Source organism: Phyllostomus discolor, chromosome 2 (genome assembly GCF_004126475.2).
Source record: "Phyllostomus discolor isolate MPI-MPIP mPhyDis1 chromosome 2, mPhyDis1.pri.v3, whole genome shotgun sequence".
Classification (NCBI taxonomy): Eukaryota; Metazoa; Chordata; class Mammalia; order Chiroptera; family Phyllostomidae; genus Phyllostomus; species Phyllostomus discolor.
Genome location: NC_040904.2, coordinates 91,072,049 through 91,095,278, shown reverse-complemented (window position 1 = coordinate 91,095,278; position 23,230 = coordinate 91,072,049). Strand labels below are relative to the sequence as shown.

Here is a 23,230-nt window from a genome sequence, read left to right as displayed (position 1 = left end):
CAAATACATATTTAGAAATATTTTTGAACTGTTTTTATTAAAATGTGAGTCATGTGGTACTTTACTAAAAAGAATGCTTTCTTTTCAATTGTTAAAATTTCTTTAGCAAACTAAAAAAAAAATTCCTGGGTTTATTAATAGGTCATTTTATTATTAGCTTCACTGTACACTAAAAATTCACACAACTGAGTGCCCAATAACCCATTTCAATAACCTTTCAAACACTGAAAAGAATCTGAAAATAGGAAAATATACAATTTTTAAACAATTTAACCATCTCAATCATTCACGATGTTACCCTCACTTGCTAATACAAGCCTGGTTTACCTTCCTGTTGTTGATCATTTCTCTACTCCCTACTATCACCATTTGAATATGTACTAGATGAGAAAAAGATTTGAAACCCACACCAGTCAAGTATTACTCTGCCCCTGCAAATTTAAGAGTGATTTGGAATGACATAGGCATAATCTTCTATTCTACACTATCACTTTTCCCACCATGAAATTATAGTTTTGTATTGTCTTTAAAAGGCAAATCAAAACTAATTAAGGTTATGATATCAAGCTTTTTTGACAATCATAAATCTTGACATTGGCACACACAAAAAAAAACCCCTCAAGTATGCTTGCCACCTTTTTGTCCAAGTATACTGAATTTAACTAAGTATTGTTTTGATGATAATGAAGCTAATAATACTGTATTTATAGCAATACTTCCAAAATTATTTTTTCAAAAACTCAGGTTAGCCCTGGCCAGTGTGGTTCAGTTGGTTGCTGCAGACAGCAAGATTGAGGCTTTGATTCCTAGTCAGAGAACATGCCTGAGTTGCAGGTCCTGTTCCCAGCTGGGGCACCTGCAAAGGCAACTGACTGATGTTTCTCTCTCATATGTATATTTCTTCCCCTCTTTCTCCCTCCTTTCCCCTCTTTCTATAACCAGTACAAAGAAAAATGTTTTAAAAACCTCAGGTCATTCTTTGAATATTAGTCCAAGTTAAGATTCTCGATGTACAAATTATAAATTCATCAAACTTCACTCCTCTTCCAAGAAAGCCTTTCATTTAATTGTTAGCAATGACGTTAAATTTTTAGTTCTTTGTAAGTACTAAAACATAATCAGACTTTTAACAGCCTAAAGTTATTCCTGACTCTGAATCTATACTATTTTTAATATCCTGAAGTAATTCTGAAGTCTAAATAGATACAATTTTCTAAACATTTAAATTATGGTATACTTACCTCATTCTGTCCCATTAGTCTTACAATTTCTAGCTCTTAGATTTAACTGACATTTGACTGCCAGGGGCATCCAACCTACAGCCCAAGGGCTGCAAACAGCCCACGATGGCTGTGAATGCAGTCCAACACAAAATCGTAAATTTACTTAATACATTATGAGATTTTTTTTATTATAGATCACAATGTATTTAATGTGTGGCTCAAGACAACTCTTCTTCCAGTGCAGTGCAGAGATGTTAAAAGGGTGCACACCCTGAACCATGACACTTCCTTTTATCATAACTTGGGCATATTTACTTCACCTGCTTCCATTCTTTTCCGAGTATCAGAACAAGCCAGAAAGTAATGAGCTGCACAACTGGATGAAAAGTGATCTGTTTACCAATTGGATAAGCTACTACATATAGGTAGATTATGTTAAATGCATAATGTATTTTGCACAGTACATAATGCGCCCCCACGTATAATGTGCACCCACGTTTTTGTCCCAAACTTTCAGGGAAAAAAATCTTTTAAATTTTTTAAATTCAATTTTTATATTTACTTTTTTATATTATGAAGGAATTTTAGCATTTGTTTTTGAACTTATGTATATTGCTATTGGTTTCTAGAGTTACACTTTTAATGCATAGCATAAATAAAAGAATTAAAAACCTTTTTTACAGATATGGAATTAGCACTACCCATGTATAATGTGCATCCCTTTTTTCCCTCAAAAATTTGTGCAAAAAAGAGTTACACTTTTAATGCATAGCATAAATAAAAGAATTAAAAACCTTTTTTACAGATATGGAATTAGCACTACCCATGTATAATGTGCATCCCTTTTTTCCCTCAAAAATTTGTGCAAAAAGGTACACATTATACATGGCAAAATACAGTATGTAGGGTGTATTTCATACTTCCATTTTTGATTCTTCTAATTCAGGAAAAGAGACTATAGTAAAGAGCATTAGCAGATGATCAACACTAGTATGAAATGCAAAGGATGAGACAAAATTTCTTGCATTCAAGTCAAAGAATTTCAGTGAAAATTTAGAATTTAACCCCAGCACTGGCTCCCCACATCCCTGCCCACAAAAAAATCTATATAGATTCTACATTCCAATAAAAGTAGCTACATTGAGAAAAAAAACTAAGCAAATGTAAAAAATGTGACCGTTTAAAAGATAAAGCTAGTTTACTGAGTGAGTGACATGAAGTAACATTACCATCACCCAAGGAGATGATCTACTAAATCTATGTTTACAAGCTGCTGACCTAATTCAGCATGGATGAGAAGACTGAGAGCACTGCCTGCTATACCTGCTCAGGCACCAAAAAGTAATGTTTTTAAACATATTTTCTGTATTTTATGAAAATATAAAAACATAGTTTTAAAATATTAAACACTGAAGGACTGGTGTGTGAATCTCTCATAAGAGCTTCCTGTTATCACAGCAGTCATATTAACCCACATACCTTGGGAACCCACTTCCAAAAACAGAAAAAATGGCATCCCTAATACAACAAAAGTATACCACTCATAATGAAAGATACGATTACACATGTCTTAAGAGAAAAATGTTCAAAAATTAGTTACAAATTATACTGAAGAAATTAACAGGTGTAAGAAATAACTTTCATTACTTTTTGAAAAATTAAATACCTTACAGATAATAAACTTAAGTTGGTCTTTATTACAAAAAATATGTGAAAGCTGTTCAAACACATGCTCACCTAATTCATACCTGAAACTAAGGCATGACTATTTTAAATAAAGTACTATTCTATGCACGAAAATACTTGCAGCAATTTGCTAAAAACATTTAAAATGGGTGAGTATAGATATCTACAGTCTCTTTTCACACTTACATTCAAATACCCAATTCTAACAATGAAATAAAACGTTTAGTTTTGTCCCTTTTTCCCTTCCATTTCTTTCACCAAAACTTCGGTGATACAATCATGATTCACATGTGATACCCTACAAACTTATCTTCCCACCTTTTATTTGTTCCCATAACACATATGACTCTATTGACAGATTTCCTGAATAAATAACCCCATCCTTTTATTTTCAATAGCCTTTTAAAATACTTATCTATTCAATATGACATCTAAGTTTTTACATCCATCCTAATATTTGTCTCACTACTTTTTAATAAAAGTCCTCTATTTGGGTCAAGTCAGTCTCCTCAGCCATTCATCCAACAAATTACCTATAGTAACCTAGCACGTGTCAGACCTTAGATAAAGTGCTAGGAATGCGGGGATGAGTTTTACAAAGTTGAGTCACAGAATCCATTTACATATTTTCTAATGAAGTGTAGAAAGGGTTCTCACTCATCTAAAAAAAAAGGAAAGGACATTTAATAAAAATAAATGTACTAGTATATATGGATGGGCACTGGTCCATGTGTCAGGTATTCACCTGTCACACAGAGATCCGTAATGTCTTATGTGAAGTACGGTGTGGAACAGTTCCAGAAAGCAATCAAGTAAACAGTTACACCTTCACTCCATTGTTCCCTCTTAGCACAGTCACTGTCATGTCACAGATTATGATGAATGATAGCTTAGCTGAATGAACTAATAACTTATCTAGAGTTAACTGTCAAAAATGTAGGGGAGGAATGTCATGGGTGCCCTATGTGCCAAGTGACCATCTGATACATGGATCAAGTGAGGGTATCACTGATAATCCATGTAATATATTAGTAAGCATTTATTCCTAGTTAATATTAGTCCTCCAGAGAACCGGCGGAATGCAGATAACCCAATAATATAGGCACAAGTAACAACAAAAACCAAAAAAATCATCAATGCAAATATGTTACTCTTAATATGCAAACTATCAGTTACATCATGATGTAAAACCACGGCAATCTAATCAGATGTGACAAGTCAACCAAAAAAAAATTAAACACATTAGGAGACAAAATAAAATAAAAATTTACATTCACTCTGAACAATAAACCTCACACTAAACCCATACTATGCTGAAATAGTAGCTTATGTGAGGGTTGAGTTACTGTGATTAGCAAGACATCAAATAAACAAACATCTTGGACACCAAGACAAGCTCTAAAAAGTAGTTGGAATGAGAACTGTTGACGTCCCCAACAATATACTTCCTTCCATCTGTATATATTTTTGAAAGGTGGCACTTTAGTTATCACACCTATTGTTTAAGAACCAAGTATCTAAATATATTGAACGTAAAATTATACTTTAAAATCACTAAATCAAAAAGTATAAAAACAAGATAAAAAAAACAAAGCACTTTCAATCATGCAGGTTTTCTTAAAAAGCATTGCTTTTTACATTAAAATGTTTTAATGATAAAAATGTTAACTTTTAATATAAAAGACACATTGTCTCCCCAAATATTACTGATTTAGTGAAACAAATTAATATTTTTAAATATTTTATCAGATGTTAGAACTTCTATTTTTTAATATTTTATAATGCAGAGAGCAAACTTCTGTAGTAGCACAGTTTATAGACTTACACACATATTAGGAGTACATACTAAATTTTAACCAATAGACAAAGTTTTGAAGGCCACTATTTAGAGAAAATAGGTAAAAACTAAAATAAAATGTGAAGTTACGGTAAGGTAGACAAAAGTTTATATAAAATATGACAGCAGTTATTAATTCTAAAGGGGAAAGGCATTTCATAAAGCTAACATTTGAACTGGACCTTGAATATGAACTGGTTTGCTAGTGTGGAAAAGGGAGGAAAGGGAATTTCAGGTAAAAGGAGCAACATGGACGTAACTACCCAGACATCAAAGCACACTGTTATGGGAAAAGAACAGCTAACAGATCTAGACATTAGAGTCCTTTTTAGTATATCTAGACTTGGAACATCATATAACTGCTAATAGCAAAAGAAAAGCAGTTATTATATGTCTGTCATATAGAAGAACATACCATAACCATCATTTAAGAAAATCTTGCCTCCCCAAATTAAACCTTAATCTTATCAAGGCTTCAGGACTCACTGTCAATTATTCAGAAAAGCAAGTGCCACAATCCAAACTGGGACACTGTATGACAAGCCATTTCTTCATGAAATTTTAAGAAAAAAATGAGAAAATAAGGGAACTGTCACACAAAGAACACGCAGATTAAAAGACATTTCAACCAATCAAAATATACGGATCGTATATTCATACTAATTAAAACTGAGAAAAAAAGGATTAGAAATATGAACACTCACTGGACACTCAATACAAATTTTTTGTTGTAATAATGAATCTGTGGTTGCTTCTTCCTAATGTTCTTTATCTTTTAGAGCTACATACTGATGAATTTAAAGATGAAATAGTGTCAAGAAGGATTATGTGGGTAGGAGTTTAAAAGGAAAAACTGGCCGTGAATTGATAATAATTGAAACAGGTGCACAGAGGTTCAATTTATTATTCTATCCTGTTTTTGTATAATTTTCCATAAATTTTTTTTAAAAAGGAGGCAAAGGACTTTAGTTCTAGTTACCTTTGTCTTTCAAATTAAACCATCCCTCAAGATTTGTTTTCCATAAGGTATTTCTCATAACTGAGACTGTAAATTCAGGTATCTGTCTACACAGAAATACTATCCATGTAAGCAAATGAAGACTTGAATTAATCTTGTTTCAGGGTTATTTATACTTTATAGTTATTCCATTAAAACCACTTTCATTCTGCTTCATCCATAACTCAGCCAGAACAAAATAAAACAGCAGGTATTAAATAAAGGCAAGTAAAATGAGACATCTCAAAATTAAGTCAAGTTTTATACACCTAAATTAAAATGAATATGATAACTATCATGTTCAAGAAAAGAAATGGCCCCTAAGGCATGTACAGCAAAAGCTTTTGTAAGCTATGTTTGGTTTTAAGCTCTTGATGGAAATTTATCACTACTCAATTCAAATAAAAAGAAGAAAAAGAAAAAAAAGTACAGCTCACTGGAATATATTAAAAAAATAGCATTTAAAAAACTAGAAAGTTGTATATTGTATATATTATTGTAAAGATTCTTCCATGCATGAATTTTTATTGGTATAAGAAGGAAACCAAACTAAATCCAGTCAAAACGTTAATTAAAAATAATACTGCTGCTTGCTCAAAAATAATGGAAAACTTAGAAAAAATAATTATAATTTTAAACATCAAAGACAGAAAATAGGAAGGTGATTACAATTAGCAACAATGGCTTTTTAGACCACAATGGCTCACAAGCAGTAAGTGAAAAACACTAAATGCCAACTTAAAAATATTTTATTAAATGCTAATTCCATATTGAAGGTCAATCTATAAAATTTGATTTATGTCAAAGTCACAGCAAAAACATTTAAAATTTATCAGAGAGACAAGATAACTAATGATGGTGGAAAATGTATTCATGATGTGTACATATGAGACAAGAATTAAATGATTAATTAAAAGCCAAGGTTATAAAGCTTAACATACCCAGTGAGATGTTCCCTGAACTTCAACTGTATCCTTAACCTGACAAATTTTATTTGGGAAAGAAACAGATTTTGAAATACCACAAAGCATCACGTGACTGAAGAAAAAGTAGGTTGTACAAACTCCAGCAAATACCATAGTTAGGAGGACAAAGAAGGTACAGAGCCATAGGCTTATTACAAAAATATGCCTCTGAAGAATTAAAAAAAACACAACTTTTATTCAAATATAGGTTGTATGGCTATTGGGGTTAACACCTGATAAGTACCCTGGCAAAAAAATGGTACAAATTAAAATTCAATCCAAACCCAATATACCAAAAATTTGAGAAAGATGCTTTTTATATAGATGATACATTTCAAATTAACAAGTAAACAGGAAAAAAATTTGATTTATAAATCAATCTCCTATTAGAATTAAAAATAGGGTTACTTCCTTTCCTGTATTTTACATTGATTACTTCTACATATAACAATTCCTTACTTGTTCATATACTTTGTTTTAACAATATTTTCCAAAAGCAAATCAAACTCAAATCAGATGTTTTCATATAATATTGGTATATTTTTCTCAGTTTTTGCATTTATACATTGTACTTCCTACAGTTTCTTATGCTAAATATTTAGCCATCATTATCTTTATAAAACTTTCCAATATATGGCTACCAAAAACAATCTAGAATAAATAGATCTTACTTTACTACCTCAATGCTACATTTATTAAATAGAAACCTTTAGGCACATAGTAAAATATTAAATATTTACACTACAAAGTACTTTCAAACATCACTTTTAAAGCTAACCCCCTAGCCTATTAATGTTTAGATGTATTTTAATAAAAATAAGAGATGCATTCATTTCCATTGTATTATAGAAATATTTTAACCAGTGTGAAAGAAAAACCTAAACTGAATACAAAAATGAAAAAGCATTTCAGACTGTGAAAGAAATAAATATAAACATGGCCAAATTACTATTTTTCATCTTTCTGAGTAGGATTTTCATATGAACCTGTCAATTAGCTGTGCACATCACTGATCTTCAAAAATTAATTTAACAAAAGTTTATTTCATACTATTTATGTTTACAAATAAGTCTATGTAAAGTAAACATATATAAAGCTCTAATAAACAACAGTGCAATGCCTCAGAAATTCTCTAAGTATTAGTATCAGATTCTTAAATTTTGAAATCTTTTAGTTTGCCAAATGTTTTAGATTAAGTATACAGAAATATATCAAATACTCACTTGTAGTTTCCATGTACCTTCTCCAACCAAAACAAAATAAATACCCTAATTGCATGATGGCCACAACATAAAAGAAAGTGCATACTAAGTAGATTATTTTTATTTTTGAAATATAGTTTTTGAAATACATTACTAATTTCCTTCAGATTATGCTTAAGTTGATATTAATACAATATTGTAAATGTGATCACTCAAATATATTATGGCATTACAAGTTATTTTTCTGAAGATGAAATCTGTTCAAAAATGCCACAAATTTACATCATCCATGGTAAGAAAATTTAGACTCATCTTTCTTGTGGCCGTATCATTGTTGATATTTAAATTAAAAAAAATCACTTCAATCACAGAGTATTATTAAGAAAGTTTTCTTTCAATGACTTGGACTAAAGAGACTTAATATTTGTATATTAGTGGTTAACATTTAAAACCAGATATTTTTAACAAGATATCAATGAACTGAACTGTATCCTTAATTGATATTACAGTCTTATACTAAGTGTTTGGGGAAAGAAAATAGGTTTCTAATTTTCAGAAAGTACTGATAGCTAAAATAAAGGAAAACAGGTTATAATTTAAAATAAAGCCTTAACTACTTGCAAAATTCTATGGACATGTTAGAGATTTGCCCTATAAACCATTTTTTTTAATTGTTAGATTTGACAAGTATCGGAAAGGGGTAGTTGGGATGGTAAAAAAGAAAAGTACCTACTTTTTTTATTAACAAAATAATTTATTTAATTTATGATTCTCCTACTAACTTCCACTTCAATTCCCTGGCAAAACAGCTAAGGCAATTCTATACAGTCCTTTTTTCAAATAATCATCAACAGAAAAAACATATTCTTTGGGCTTCAACATAGTTGTCATTATTACAATTTTATAGGACTCCACAGTAGAAGCAATTTAATTACCTCATAAAGAAAATCCACATTTGAATGTTTATATAACATTTTTTCCAAAAGATACATTTCTGGAAGGAGTATACTTAATGAATTATGTAACAAAAACAAAACAAAAAAAACTCATGTTTCTAGTTTTAATTGGAAAAAAATTTGAAACATATACATACATTTAGGAGGAAAAAGAGGATGGTTTGCCAATATCCATCAGCAAGTATTAGTAATTGGTTTTATAATTTAGATTGTTCTTGTTAAATCTCAAGTTTCCAAGTTTATCTAAATTTTTTCTGTGTAATTACCCGTTTGAACAACATCAATATTAAATGGCTAAAACATGGTCTAGAAAATTCTTTGTATAGATAGTTGTCTGAAACATTTCATTACTGAAATTGGCATTCCAATGCTAGTTTTCCCATGTTTATCCATATACTGAATGAAATGCCCTTTCACTATACTTAACTGTGTACCATATTTTCATTATTCTTATAGTTAGAACATAAAGCATCAAAACTACCACTTATTGTACCAAAATCCATGTTCACATGACTACATAAGAACTGGCCTCCAGAGATGAAAAACACTGTAATAATTATGACGTTTAAAAGGCATGTTTTATTATTCTTGTATGTAGGCTGGCCAAAAATATTGAGCAGTTAATTATGTTCTTCCACATTAGCATGTTCACTGAGTTTCCTACCACAGTTTTAGTGCAACAAAATATCTTTGAAAAGCCACTCTACAGTAATTATGGCAAGGCTCATTAAAATGCAGAGGTAAAGATTCCGTTTGCAGAGAGAGTTAGAAAATGTTTGAAAAGGAAAGCTGTTTCATTAGACTGGTTTTTTTGTATACTAAAAATACATATAAACATTTCTTGAATTAGTCAATTATAATGTGGTATCATTTAGTGGTGATAAATTTTGAGAGGTGTATTTAACAAACATTATAATTGAGATTATTATAATCGTAGGTAAACATTTAATACACAATACCAACGTGGTTTCCTTTTTTTAAAAATGTTTGTACTAAAAAAGCCGTAACATTTATTGCTGACATTTCTTCTTACCTGTGGGCCTCAGACCAATAAAGTACTCTGCATTAAAATTTAAATCTTGAGACAGTAGTACAGCATTGAAAAAAAAAAACTGTAAAGCAGCTTAGATACATTGAACCCAGATTTTACATTTTCATCTGTCAAATTAGAATATAAAAAGCAAGCTTGAAAATCAGGGTGAAAAAGCTTATTGTTCCTCAAGAAAATGTATGAACAATCTGAAAATGATCAACTAGTATGAATGAAACATTGTACATAGTTAAGTCACATTTAGTGGTTACTAAACATACCACTCCCTCCTGGAAATTACGGAACCATCTACATGTGAAACTAAGTCATCTTCATTTTCGTCATAATGTTCATCGCTGACAAATTGCATTCCCATTTTTAGATCTTCATAATAATCCATTGGTCTTTCAAACCTACTGAGATTTTCTACATTGTTCCACTGTGTTTTTTCAGTTTCCTCTAAATAGTCTTTCCGTATTAGATTGTTCACTGGATTTTTGTTTTCTTTTTTTACACTGTCTGGGTAAGAATCAAGCTCATCTTGTTGAAGGACATCTATTTGAGATTCTTTTTGCATATCTGATGGTGGAATGTAGTTCTTGGCAAAGTAGTCTCCACGAAACGTCCGTCTTCTCCTGTAGCAGAATATTCCAGCCAAAACACTTACAAGTATTACGAAGAGAGCCCCACCCACTACACTAGCAATGATTGTGCCAATTGTGTCATCCTTAATTGTTGCCAAAGTTGATAATGGGAAGGGCAATTTTTTTACTTCGTTTGTTAGATCTTCAATGTCAGCAGTTGAGGGATGCCACTGAACTGTAGGCTGAAGGGTGGTAGTAGTAGTAGGAGGATCTAATGGAAACAGTAAAGATAGACAAGACACAGAAAGGCAAAGAATGTCAATGAGGGCTGATTCAGCAGCAAGTTGAAAAGATAGCACAGTTGATGAATATATATTCATAACAACAATAGTTTTTCATTCTTAATTTGACTTAAGATTAGAGTGTAATGGCACTTATATAGTATTTTTTTTAAAAATTACAACTGACAGTCAATTACCAATAAAGAAAAAAGGAATTATAAAATTATCTATGGTGTAAATCCTAAATTATTCCATTCATGTTTAAGTGTGATAGTGTGCTCAAAGAAATGTTTTGTTCTGTTTTTTTTTTTTAAAGAGCCTTACTTAAGTGTCCCATACATAGCTCGCTTAAGAAGTATCATACCAAAAATTAAATCAAATAATTCAAATGTACATTTTTTAGCCAGTAGCACATGAAAATAAAGTGAAAGAATGAAAAAAGTATGTTTTCTTAATATTCATTTTAACTAATATAATTTATTTTTATAAGATCTGAACTTATCTATAAAAGAATGAAAAACTATAGAATCTTGTTAAGTGGTCATCGTATAAGCTGCTGTTTTAATCATTCTCTCAAAAATATTTTCCTTGAATAAAGAGAACTCTTCAATTTTTAAAAAAGGATTTATATTGTATATACCATTATTTTGTAATAAAAAAATAAAAAGTGTATTTAAACTGTATTAGCCAAGTGGGCCATTATTAAATGAAAACTAACAGACAAAGTAAAAAAAGGTAAATTATAAAATGCTATAAAAATGTCATTATCATGTTTATACCCAATGGGCAAAATATCTAAACATTTAGGAAGTTGAGGGATTTCAACCATATCTACAAAATTTAATGTCACATTGCTTTAGGATGGAGTCTCAAAAAGAGCAACTAATATTTTAGAGAGAACATTCTAATACATAAATATTAGATGCAAATGATCCTGTGTACTGCCATTAGAATATAGAGAAAATAGCCATTAATATTAAAAAGCAACTAAACATAAACAGTAAAAATTAAAGATTGGTTAATCATCAATTAGGTGGTATTTGTAGGTCATGTTACACAAAACTCTAAGAGTTTGAAGAAAAGATGAGATAAAAAAATCTTGAATTTCTTCATTTGTAAAAATAAATGACTCAAATGGTAACCTCCTGTAATTAATTTTTAAATGAGTGGTACTGATAGAGCTTTTAAAAAATGATTGTTAGAAAAATACTAAATCTACATGGGGTAAGTTATTCTAAAATTATAAGCTAAAGAAAAATACTTACTGAAACAGGTTTCATCATGGAATGCCGTATGCATAGAATGTGGTAAAAATTTAGCAAGTACAATATAAAATTGAAAGTACAGTATAACTAATTTCCTATAAGTGTAAACCAACATAAGAGGCAAACCTGTCAAGTACTTTGAAGTGAATAATAGGTATCATATTATATGTAAGTGAATCAAGGAAGTTTTAATTTATGAGAACATATTCATTAGTTGAGTAAATTTAATTTTTTAAAAATGTGAAATTGCAGGATCATTTCTAATATTAAAGTATTAAAGCCTCATATAATCCAACTTCACAGAACCAGCTATTAAAGAAATAAACTAAAAATTAATCATCTGTAAGACAATTCATGTATTTTCTGAAGAGGAAGGTCTAATGGAAAAGTCAAGTTTTAAGTACTGAATGTCATCTTTACAATGATTCCCAAAGAAAAAGTATTACAATAAACTAGTTATCAACATGTTTAAACAAAAGTAAAGTCACCCAAGTAATTATTTATAATTCACACATTTTTATGCACATAAAATTTTAAAAGTTTTTGATAGCTCTTAATGAAATGCTATTTTTATCAGTACTTATATCTGAGCTCTCTCACCAAGTGTAGGATATATAACAACATTTTTGCCAAATGTCCTCAAAAAAGCCAGCAATCACTGACATACCATTTCTACTTGCAATGCTATGCTATTTGTACAAATATAGGTGGGTATCTGTCTAACTCAGAATTAACAAATTACAGCTTTCAGAAAAATCTAACTAAAAAAAAGTGCCCCCAAAATACCTATTAACAGTGGTTCTAGTAATTTTTTAGTTTACCATCCCCTCCTCAACCAGTGTTAAAAATAGCATAGCCTGAATACAATATGATTGCATAAAAGTGGAACTAGTGTCGATACTTTATCATTTTGTATTTTTAAGCAATGAACATTGACAATGCATATAAGATATTTATTCATATTTTAGAATTCTTCCCTTTCTCCAAGAGAATTACAGTGAAAGTTAAATTTATGTAAGGAATCAGGAGGAGTAACTATGCAATCACTATTAGGTACTTATTTATCATGATTTAAAATAGGTTCCAGCGGTATTTTTTACTTTTTTCAGTCAGACATTACTTTTTGACATTCTTTGCTCAACATACAATAAATGAATACATAACAATATCAATGAACTAGTAGACTGATTTCTCCACACCTACATGAAGAACATCTTAAGTTTCTTTTTCAAATTAATGAGTTCTGCCAAATGGGAAAACAAAGTAGTCCAGTAGGGCCTCTGTAGCTATAAAGTATATTTTTGCATAATAATTACTATGCTAAAAATTAAATTAATTGATTTCTTTAAGACTTTATATGAATTGCTTAAGTAAATAAAATTATGAATTTTAAATAAAGTTTAAGGATTGCTAAAAATGTGGGTTCTTAAGTCTTATATGTCTGGATCCTAAAATCAGTAAAATTTGAAATTCAGGATTTGCATAGAAATATACTTTCAGTTTTGGGCATGGGGGAATTTAAATGATATATAAAAATATACATCCCTATCCTCAAAGACAAATAAGCGGTATGGGGTGGGGGAATTCAAAACACCAAAAGCAACAATTTCCAGCAGTCAATTTGTATGGGTCAAAGAGCCATTGTACTCTCATGAGTAAGAACTAAAGTCAAATGCTGTAGTCTTGAATCGATCACCTCTTGTCTAAAATCTCATGTCTTCCAATATGGGAAATGTGTAATAAAATTATGAATAATTACTCTCAAAAATATTTGTTAAAGGAATATGACTGGAAACTAAGAGTCTCTAGTCATAACATATTCCTTTAACAAATATTTTAAACAATCACTTCTGAAAATTACAAATACTGAGGTAAAATTTTTCCAATGAAAAAGATTAACTGATGATTTGCTCTGTGTGAATTATGACCTTTTAGTACTGATAAAAGCCTAGTAGGTTTTATTAGTCATTTTGAAAAGGCAGTATTTTACCTAGGATACTTGATATATACCAAGAAGCTCTTAGAGGACTTATTTATTTTAATCTTCACCCAAGAATATATGTTTATTGATTTTAGAGAGAGAGGAAAGGGAAGAAAGAGGGGGAAAGGAGGAGAGGGAGAGAGAAACAAGTAGCAATTGGTTGCCTCTTGTATGCACATTAACCAGGGATCAAACCCACAATCTTTTGGTGTATGGGATAGGACAAGGCTTCAACCAACTTAGGCACCTGATCAAGGCGCTCTTAAAAGATTTAAATAAACTCAGCATAGTTTACTGTATTAAATACTGGATAGATATGTAATGTCTAATTCCTGATGATTACTTGAAAAACATCATCTCATATAATACTATCTTTTTATTAAGTCCTTAGTGGCAATTAACTGTGATTTTTCATATTTACTTAAAATGATTTCCCCTCTCAGAAGAGTAAGTACATAATCATCACTTTATACCCCAAATGATGGGAATACAGTAGTGATTCCCATCACTACTAGGATGTATATACTTGTTGGGGTAAAAAGAGACAAACATATAAATAAAATATGTAGTATGTCACATGGCAATAAGTACTGTAAAGAAAAATAAGGCAGAGAAGGAAGACAGAAAATAGTAAAGAGGTGAGAAGAGAGAGGTCTCCATTTTACATACAACTATGAAGGTAATATTTGAGTAAAGACCTAAAGGAAGTGAGAAAAAGAAGTATGAGAATATTTGAAGAGCATTCAAGGCAGTGCAAACAGCAAGTGCAAAGATTCTGAGGTAAAAATGTGCCTGTTGTTTTCAAAGTATGTCTTCATGCTGGCAAGCAGGCCAGTATGACTGAAGCCAAGTGAGCAAGGGATAAAATAAGGAATGAGGTCAAAGAGATAATCTAGGACCAGAACATGTACAGAGAATTATAAGTCATTGTAAAGGTTTCGTTTTCATTGTGGATAAAATTCAAAGTCCATGGAAGGTGTAAAGAGAGCAATGCCATGATCTGACATGCCCTTTAAAAAGATCATTCTGGCTGCTGATCTGATGACAGATTTAAAGAAGAAAGATTAAATGGCTGTTCTAATAAGCTAAGTAAGAGTTGCTGATGGCTTGGGCTGGAATATTAGAACTGGAGAATTGGTAAGGTTCTGTATATGTAAAAATAAGAGAGCTAACATTGATTTCTTGATGGATTGAGTGGAATATGAAAAAAAAACTGAAATCAAGGATAAATATCAAAGATTAGGAGGAAGACTATTGTAGGAAGAGATTTGGTGGCAAGGGACAAGAAAAAGATCAGGACCTCAGTTTTGAATGTTAAGTTGTAAATGCCAATATATAGTTCTGCATAGGATTAATAATCATTAATAGGCAGTCGGACACACAAGTCAGGACTAAAAGGAAGTAGACCCAGAATGCCAAAAGATTTTGGATTTAGGATATCATCACTGTAATCAATATATATAAGAATGCCCACATGGAACCTTATTATTTAAAAGATTGCACATTGAGTCTAAGATTTACAAGTAATATTTCATACCAAAGTTTGTACAACACATACAAAAAGCAAGCAGTCCTTGTGATAAATACATTTTAAATATACTTTAAGATTTCCTTTTTTAAAAAAATAAAAACCTATGGAAGAAATGGAGACTAGTATACTAATATTTAATCTCACTTAGATTTCCACCAAAGCACTATTGCTGGAAGAGGTAGCTCTTGATGTACATAGCTCTAAGCTTCTTGTAAGATTCACACAAAAAGAGAGAGAGAGAGAGAGAGAGAGAGAGAGACCCTATTATATGCCAGGTATTATCTAAGCTGTAAACAAAGTGAATACAAATTGTTTAACTGTGAGGATAGGTAAGTACATAAATAAGCATACAACTACAAATTGTGATAAATAATATGGGGTACTTTTCTTAGGTTGAGTAATCATACAAGAACAGAGAATATAAAATAAAAGCAAGGTTACAATTTCTCTGAAATGTCTAATTGATTTAATTTTAGACTTGAATAGAAATGAAAATCTTAACTACCTATTACAGAATTACCATACAAACCTGAATTTCTCAAGGTTCTCTTCATTTTGCCTTTAATTTTCCATGTGTTAGACATGAAGATTGCTGCATTCTTATAGAAGGAGATGCTCAAAAGTTTATATAATTCATATAAATAGGAATTCCATTGATAATTCATTTATAGCCACACCCAGGATATATTTTTAGCTCTAACTATATTTGGTGAATATTCAAATTTATACTGTCAAATTAACAAAAAACTTTCAGAGTTAAACAAGTGGAATGTGAAAAATCTTAAGTACTTAGTGGTTTAATGACTATCAATAAAAGACATTTTAAATTTTACTTCATTAAAACATTTTCAGTAGCATTCCTACTTCACTTCTCAGTAATTCAATATGGTATATTAACATATTGAGTGACAACGTTATTTAATAAAGCCAGGTCATCAAAGTCGATATCTTATTTTATTTGCCAGATGCTTGTGTGCAAAACAGCTACCAAAAATAAACAAACAAAAAAAAAACCCCAGAGTTCATTCCTAGTGTCAAGACAAAAAAAAACCTAGAAAGGTACACACAACCTATAAAAGTAAAATATTTAATATTATTTAACAGTAAATTTAACTACATGCATAGGTCTTAAAATGTACATAAAGTTGTTGCATAGACATTTTGACATTAAGTAAAGAAATGCCACTTTACACATGTAAAGCCCTATCTGTTTACACATATAACTCTATTTCAGATAGGGTTACTTTATTATATCTTTTAGATTATTTGGAAAATCTCAGACTAAGGAACCTGTATCTTCACAAGTATAAATGACTACCATGATCACAGTGTTATTGTTATGATTGTCATTATAGGAATAATTCAAATAACCCATTTTGCAAGTAGATGGTAACTTACCTGAAATGTAGATGACCTTTTGATCACTTCTTTGACCAAGGGAATTGGTCACTTTACAGACATAAACACCAGAATAATTAAAAGTCAGTGGATGGACAAAATGAAGAGTATTGTCTGAAGCCAATAAACCATCAGGCCACTGTCCATCCAACCTAGAATTGAAAAAGCATGAAAATACTTTATGTATCCTCAGTCTATAGTCATTGATAGCTGTTTAGATGTGATATTAACTTTTGAGATGTTAGTGAAGGAACCAGCATTCTATGGGTAAAATTCACTATGAAATGACGCATGAACTAAATTGTGAATTTTTATTTTTAAAAAGTTGAACTAATAAAGTCCACTAAAAATTCTTTCAAAATATCAATTCATGTAAGTGTACCTAGGTGAACAAATTAAAATGAGAGGGAAGGAGAGGAAAAAAAATTATGTGCTTTTTAAAGAATTCAGAAAAATGGAAAATTAGAACAACATTATTTACAGGCATACTCATATTATCAAAGGAATCAAAGTAATTATCTGTTAATTATAGACCTTCTCATGATATATCTACAATTCTCTAAATGAAAAGTCATCTCATTTAAGTCCATGATATATTTTAGCACTTTCTGTAACATATTTTAAAAAGCACCAGTTAATGCAGAACAAGTCTATACTGTGCCCCATCCAAACATGGCTAGTTTCTAAACCACCAAGAAGGTGGTTTCATTTGTAAGGTGGACATATGTGATGATAAAAACCAAGACACCATTTGGTATCAGTAACTCTTTTTTTAAATGGTGCCTATACCAAGAAGTCCTTTCTATAGTGGTGTATTATCATGTATTACTATAAAGCACAATGGGAATAAAATCTCACTATAAGAACTATAAAGCCATTCATTGCAACAGAATTAAGTATACTGCTATACATTATCTTTCCATCCTTACGGTAAAAAACCCCACCATCAGGCCTTTATTTTCAAACCAGTTTTAAAGGTCATAGGTTTTTTTTAGATAAGAAGATAAAAATCAAGTAAATTCAGGCAATTACTATACTTTGATTTAAGCAGATCTTTAAAATGTTTCTTCATTCCTTCAACTCAGCTATCCACTATTTACCTTACTCTCCTCCTGCTGCTGTTGCTGAGATGCAAAGTTAAGTAAGATTTGATCCTTGCTTTCAATGACCAAAATACATAGTAGGAGACCAACAACTAGTTACAAAGAAAATAAAAAACAAAGAATAAAAAAAGGTAGAATGAAGCAAATCAACATGGGAAAATAGGAGGGATAATTTCATTCTGTGATCCCAAGGATAATAAGTAAAAGAACAATCAGTAAAAACTTTTACACTTGCTGGTATTTTAATTTAGTAATGAAGAATAAAGGTAATAGTCTAATGGTTAAAAAGCAAAAACACCCAATCTCCTTAAAAGAATTTTGGAAACAACATTTTTAGAGCATCAACTTTAAAAAAGTGAACTCTTTTTCTAAGGATAAGAATAAATATAAACTGTGTAGTTCCAACTATCTTTACTTTGGGCCCAAAATTCCAATCCCTTTAATTCTGAGAAGTATAAAAAAATGTCTTATAACAACTAAGGATTAAAGAAGAAACATTCATCCAGACCAGTAGGAGGAACAGAGACAGGCAGCTGGGGTGGTGAGGGCTCATGGCAAGGTGGCAGGTGGAGGACTGGGGAGCACAAGGCAGCATCTGGCGGAGCAGGAGGTCCCACATTAGTGTGCGGACAAACCAGGAGGAACAACTGGGAAGTGAGACAAACTGCATAACCCAGGGTTCCAGTGTGGGAAATAAAGCCTCAAAACTTCTGGCAGTAAAAACCTGTGGGGGTTGCAGTGATGGGAGAAACTCCAAACTCACAGGAGAATTCCTTGGAGAGACCCACAAGGTCCTAGAAAGTACACAAAACCACCCACCCAGGAATCAGCACCAGAAGGGCCCAATTTGCCTGTGGGTAGAAGAAAAAGTGACTGAAGCCTGCAGAGAGCTGAGCAAGGGGCCAGTGTTCCCTTTCTGACCCCTCCCTCACATATAGGGCCACAATGCAGCAATGTGGGTTGCCCCACCCTGGAGAATCCTAAGGTTCCGCTCCTTACTACGTAACTGGCATACTGAGGGAAAACAATATGGACCAAATGAAACAACAGATCAAAGCTCCAGAAAAAATACAATAAGCAATGAAGAGATAGCCAACCTATCAGATGCATACTTCAAAACATTGGTAATCAGGATGCTCACAAAAATGGTTGAGTATGGTCTCAAAATAGAGGAAAAAGTGAAGGCTATGCAAAGTGAAATAAAGGGAAATGTACAGGGAACCAGCAGTGACAGGAAGGAAACTGGGACTCAAATCAGTGATTTGGGGCAGAAGGAAGAAATAAACATTCAATCAGAACAGAATGAAGTAATGAGAATTCAAAAAAAATGAGGACAGGTTTAGGAACCTCCAGGACAACTTTAAACATGGCAACATCCAAATGAGAGGGGTACCAGAAGAAGAGGAAAAACAAATTGAAAACTTATTTAAACACATAATGAAGGAGAACTTCCCCAATCTGTCTAAGGAAACAGACTTCCAGGAAATCCAGGAAGCTCAGAGAGTCCTAAAGAAGTTGGACCAAAGGAAGCACACACCAAGGCACATCATAATTACATCACCTAAGAGGAAAGAAGAGAATCTTAAAAGCAGCAAGAGAAAAGGAGACAGTTACCTACAAAAGAGTTCCCACAAGACTATCAGCTAATTTCTCAAAAGGAACCCTGCAGGCAAGAAGGGGCTGGAAAGAAGTATTCAAAGTCATGAAAGACAAGAGCCTATGTCCAAGATTCCTCTATCCAGCAAAGCTATCATTTAAAATGGAAGGGCAGATAAAGTGCTTCCCTGATAAGGTCAAGTTAAAGGAGTTCATCATCACCAAACCCTTATTATATGAAATGTTACAGGGACTTATCTAAGAAAAAGAAGATGATCAAAACTATGAACAGTAAATGAAAACAAACTCTCAACTATCAAGAATTGAACCTAAAAAAACAAAGCCAAAATGATCTAAGCAAACAACTAGAACAGGAACAGATTCACAGAAACAGAGATCACATGGATGATTATCAGCAGGGAGTGAGAGGAGGGAGAATGGGGGAAAAGGTACAGGGAATAAAATAGACAGGTGGGAAGTTAAAAATAATATAGGAAATAGAGAAGTCAAAGAACTTACATGTATGGCCCATGGACATGAACTAAGGTGGGGGAATGATGGTGAGAGAGGTAGTTCAGGACAGAGGGCAGTAAAGGGGAGAAAAAACTGGGACAACTGTTAAGAATATAATCAATAAAATATATTTAAAAAAAAGAAATACCCTATCACACATCTTAACCAATGACTGTTTCCCCACATTTAAGAACATGTAAATGAAAAGGCCTTTCCTACTTCTAAAATTGAAACTTTGCTTAAAGGCAACAGATTGACCAAATACATTGTTTCCATACTCTTACAAAATCCCATCCCAAACAACAGTAAAGAAATTAAAGTTATTAAATACCTATTAGGGGAAAGAGAACAGGAGGTAGAATTCATCAGGTAAGATGTTTCAAAAAACTTTTAGGAGAAAACAAATGGAAAGAACAGTGTATGCTTTAAGCCAGTGCTTCTCAATCAGAAGTGATTTTTGTCTCCAGAAGACATCCAGCATGTCTGAAGACATGAAGGAATGGGGAGGTGAAGTACTACTAGCTTTAGAGATTTCAGGTCAGGAATGCTGCTAAACATCCTACAATTCACAGAGCTGCCTCCCACAAAAAAGATTTTTCCAGCCCAAATCTTTAACAGTGCCATGTTGAAAAGCTCTGCTTTAGGCTGAAGAAGTGCTTACAGGAGGCCTATGGATGAGAGAGCAGCCAATTTGGTCCAAAAAACCCAATCAGATTTGGAACCTACCTCATTATACTGCAGAAGGCTGGAACAAGGCAAAGGGCTAGAGATAAGAATATTAGTTCAAAGTTGAAAAAACAAAACAAGAGATTCCTCCTACTTCTGTACAGATTCCAGACATTTATGTTTAGACAAAATAAAGATTAACTCAATACATAAACTGAATGGCCACAAAAAAAAAAAAAAAAAAAGACTTCTACCTGTCCATAGGTAACACCAGAAGCTTCCCCAGAGAAATAGTCTGTATTTGATTACTCTGAGTGGAATCTGCTAATGAGCAATCCCTACTATGGAGAGTTTTCACTTAGCATTTTAACTAAATGCACCACTATGAAATGACTGGATAACTGAGAAAATTTGGGCATGTCTACAAAATGGAAGTCAGAAAACAAACAAAAAAAGAAGTAGGAGGAAAAAGGAGACAATAAGTGAGGGGGGGGGCGTCTGCAGAAGAAAGAGCTCCACTACCTCTAGAAAAAAGCAAGAAGATATTATGTATCCATAAACTAAGAAAAGTATGCTTTGAAAATGAACAGAGAACAAGAAAATGCTCTTAGAAAATAAAAGTATGCTCCAATATGTTTAATCAAGGGAAGGGGGGAATCAAGCAAATTGCCTAGAAAGAAAAATAAAATAATTTGAAAAATAAGAAAGAATATTTAGTAAGCAATAAATACTGGTTCTTATTAAGAGCAAATAGAAAAAAAGGAGAGGAAATGAATAAAAAATAAGAAAATTTTCCACAGCTGATAAATATAACTCTCTAGATTGAAGGGGCCCTTAAATATTGAGAAGTCTGAATGACAACTTGACTCTAACAGTTGAAATTTCAAAATTAAAGAGAATTAAGGATATTCAGATAAAGCTACAAAAGTAAAAACAAGCAATTATTAGCCCTCAGTGACAACAGTTTTAGACAAAAGAAAACAAGAATTCCAGTATACTACTTAATTCTCAATAAATAATATTTACCTTTCACAGAGAGGCAAATAATAATTACAGACTTTAATTAAAAGTAACAATCTCATTAGAGTTATGAAAAATAGGGTAATGGGCACATTCATGTGTGAAGGGGTAGATCTAAACTTTCATCTATCATAATAAGAAGTGACTAGTTTAAAAATTAGTAAATCAAGAAGCAGCAGTTTAAGACCTATAATGGTTAACTGCCAGACGGAATTGCTAAAATCACTAACGTCACCTCTAAGAAACAGAACTGTGGGGGTAGGAAGGCGGGGAGAGGTGGAACAGGGGGACACTTAGAAACTATTCATTTAATTTAATTTTCAACAATTACTATGTCAGGTATTACACTAATAAAAAACAACTTTATGCATTTAAGAATACTTTTCACTTTTAAATAAATTCTCTTTAGAAGTATCTAATATTATTACCTGCTCCACACAGATTTGAAGGGTGGTGGATTTGCATCAGCATTACACTTGAGATTAACACCTTTTCTTCCTACAAACCAATTCCCATCGTAGCCTGTTACTGAAACCTCAGGAGCATCTATAAAATAAATGCATGACAAAACAGATTATCATTTATTAGTAATAAATAAAATATAAAAAGAGAATAAACATAAACTGTAGAAGAATACAAGTAATTTTTCCTTTTCTCAATATACATAACCAATGTGGAAGATAGTATACAATAAATATTAGTTGATGAAATGAGTGCACAAATGAACAATGAGTACTCAAACATTAAGCAATTACAAGCACGTACAGTTCTGTTATAAGCACTGAATATAAGAATATTCACAAACCTACATTCACCAAAAAAAAATTATGAAATATGTAGAGCTACATGAACAAAGAAAATACATTGTTTAATTCAATAATGAAACACGGCATTTAAGTACAAAATCACCAAATAAAACTGTTTTTAATCACATGTGTAATGTGAAAGGCAGTATCCCCAAAAAGGTACCAAGTCAATTACAGAGGTTAGATTTCCTATGCTACAATTAATTAATAATATATGGGCATGTAGCAATGTAACACAAACTTTCCATAATTATAACTTAAGTAAATTATCTAAGATCTCAACTGTTCTAAAACATGAACTTGTATCCACTCAATGTGCCCAAAGCTCTTTTAGCATATGTGCAACATAATTAGTTAAATAAGCAATTATCCAGGTCTACCAGCAATATAAATTTATGCCTTCGAACCACAAAATCCAATACTAATCATTCATTCAACCACCATATTGTTTAGTGCCTAATAAGTGACAGGCAATGTTTTAGGTATTTTGTATACACAGATTCTGTACTCAAAAAATAATATTTTAATAGTAATAAAAGAGATGACATTTAAAAACTATTTACTAAAACTTGTCATGAAAAAGAATAGGA

At 31.7% G+C, this 23,230-nt stretch overlaps 1 protein-coding gene across 5 annotated transcripts in view; it reads right to left on the bottom strand.

Moving 5' to 3' along the window:
* Positions 1–23,230, bottom strand: part of NECTIN3 (nectin cell adhesion molecule 3) — a 125,757-nt gene that overhangs the window by 59,536 nt on the left and 42,991 nt on the right. For 4 of the 5 annotated variants that reach the window (XM_028504160.2, XM_036018063.1, XM_036018065.1 and 1 more), the window contains exons 4-5: positions 22,263–22,380; positions 16,937–17,088 (exon numbers count right to left, since the gene is read on the bottom strand). In XM_028504160.2, coding sequence (XP_028359961.1) covers positions 16,937–17,088; positions 22,263–22,380 — 270 coding nt within the window. Of the gene's footprint in view, positions 1–7,731; positions 10,752–16,936; positions 17,089–22,262; positions 22,381–23,230 lie in introns of those variants that run through there. The other variant, XM_028504145.2, reaches the window with a different exon arrangement.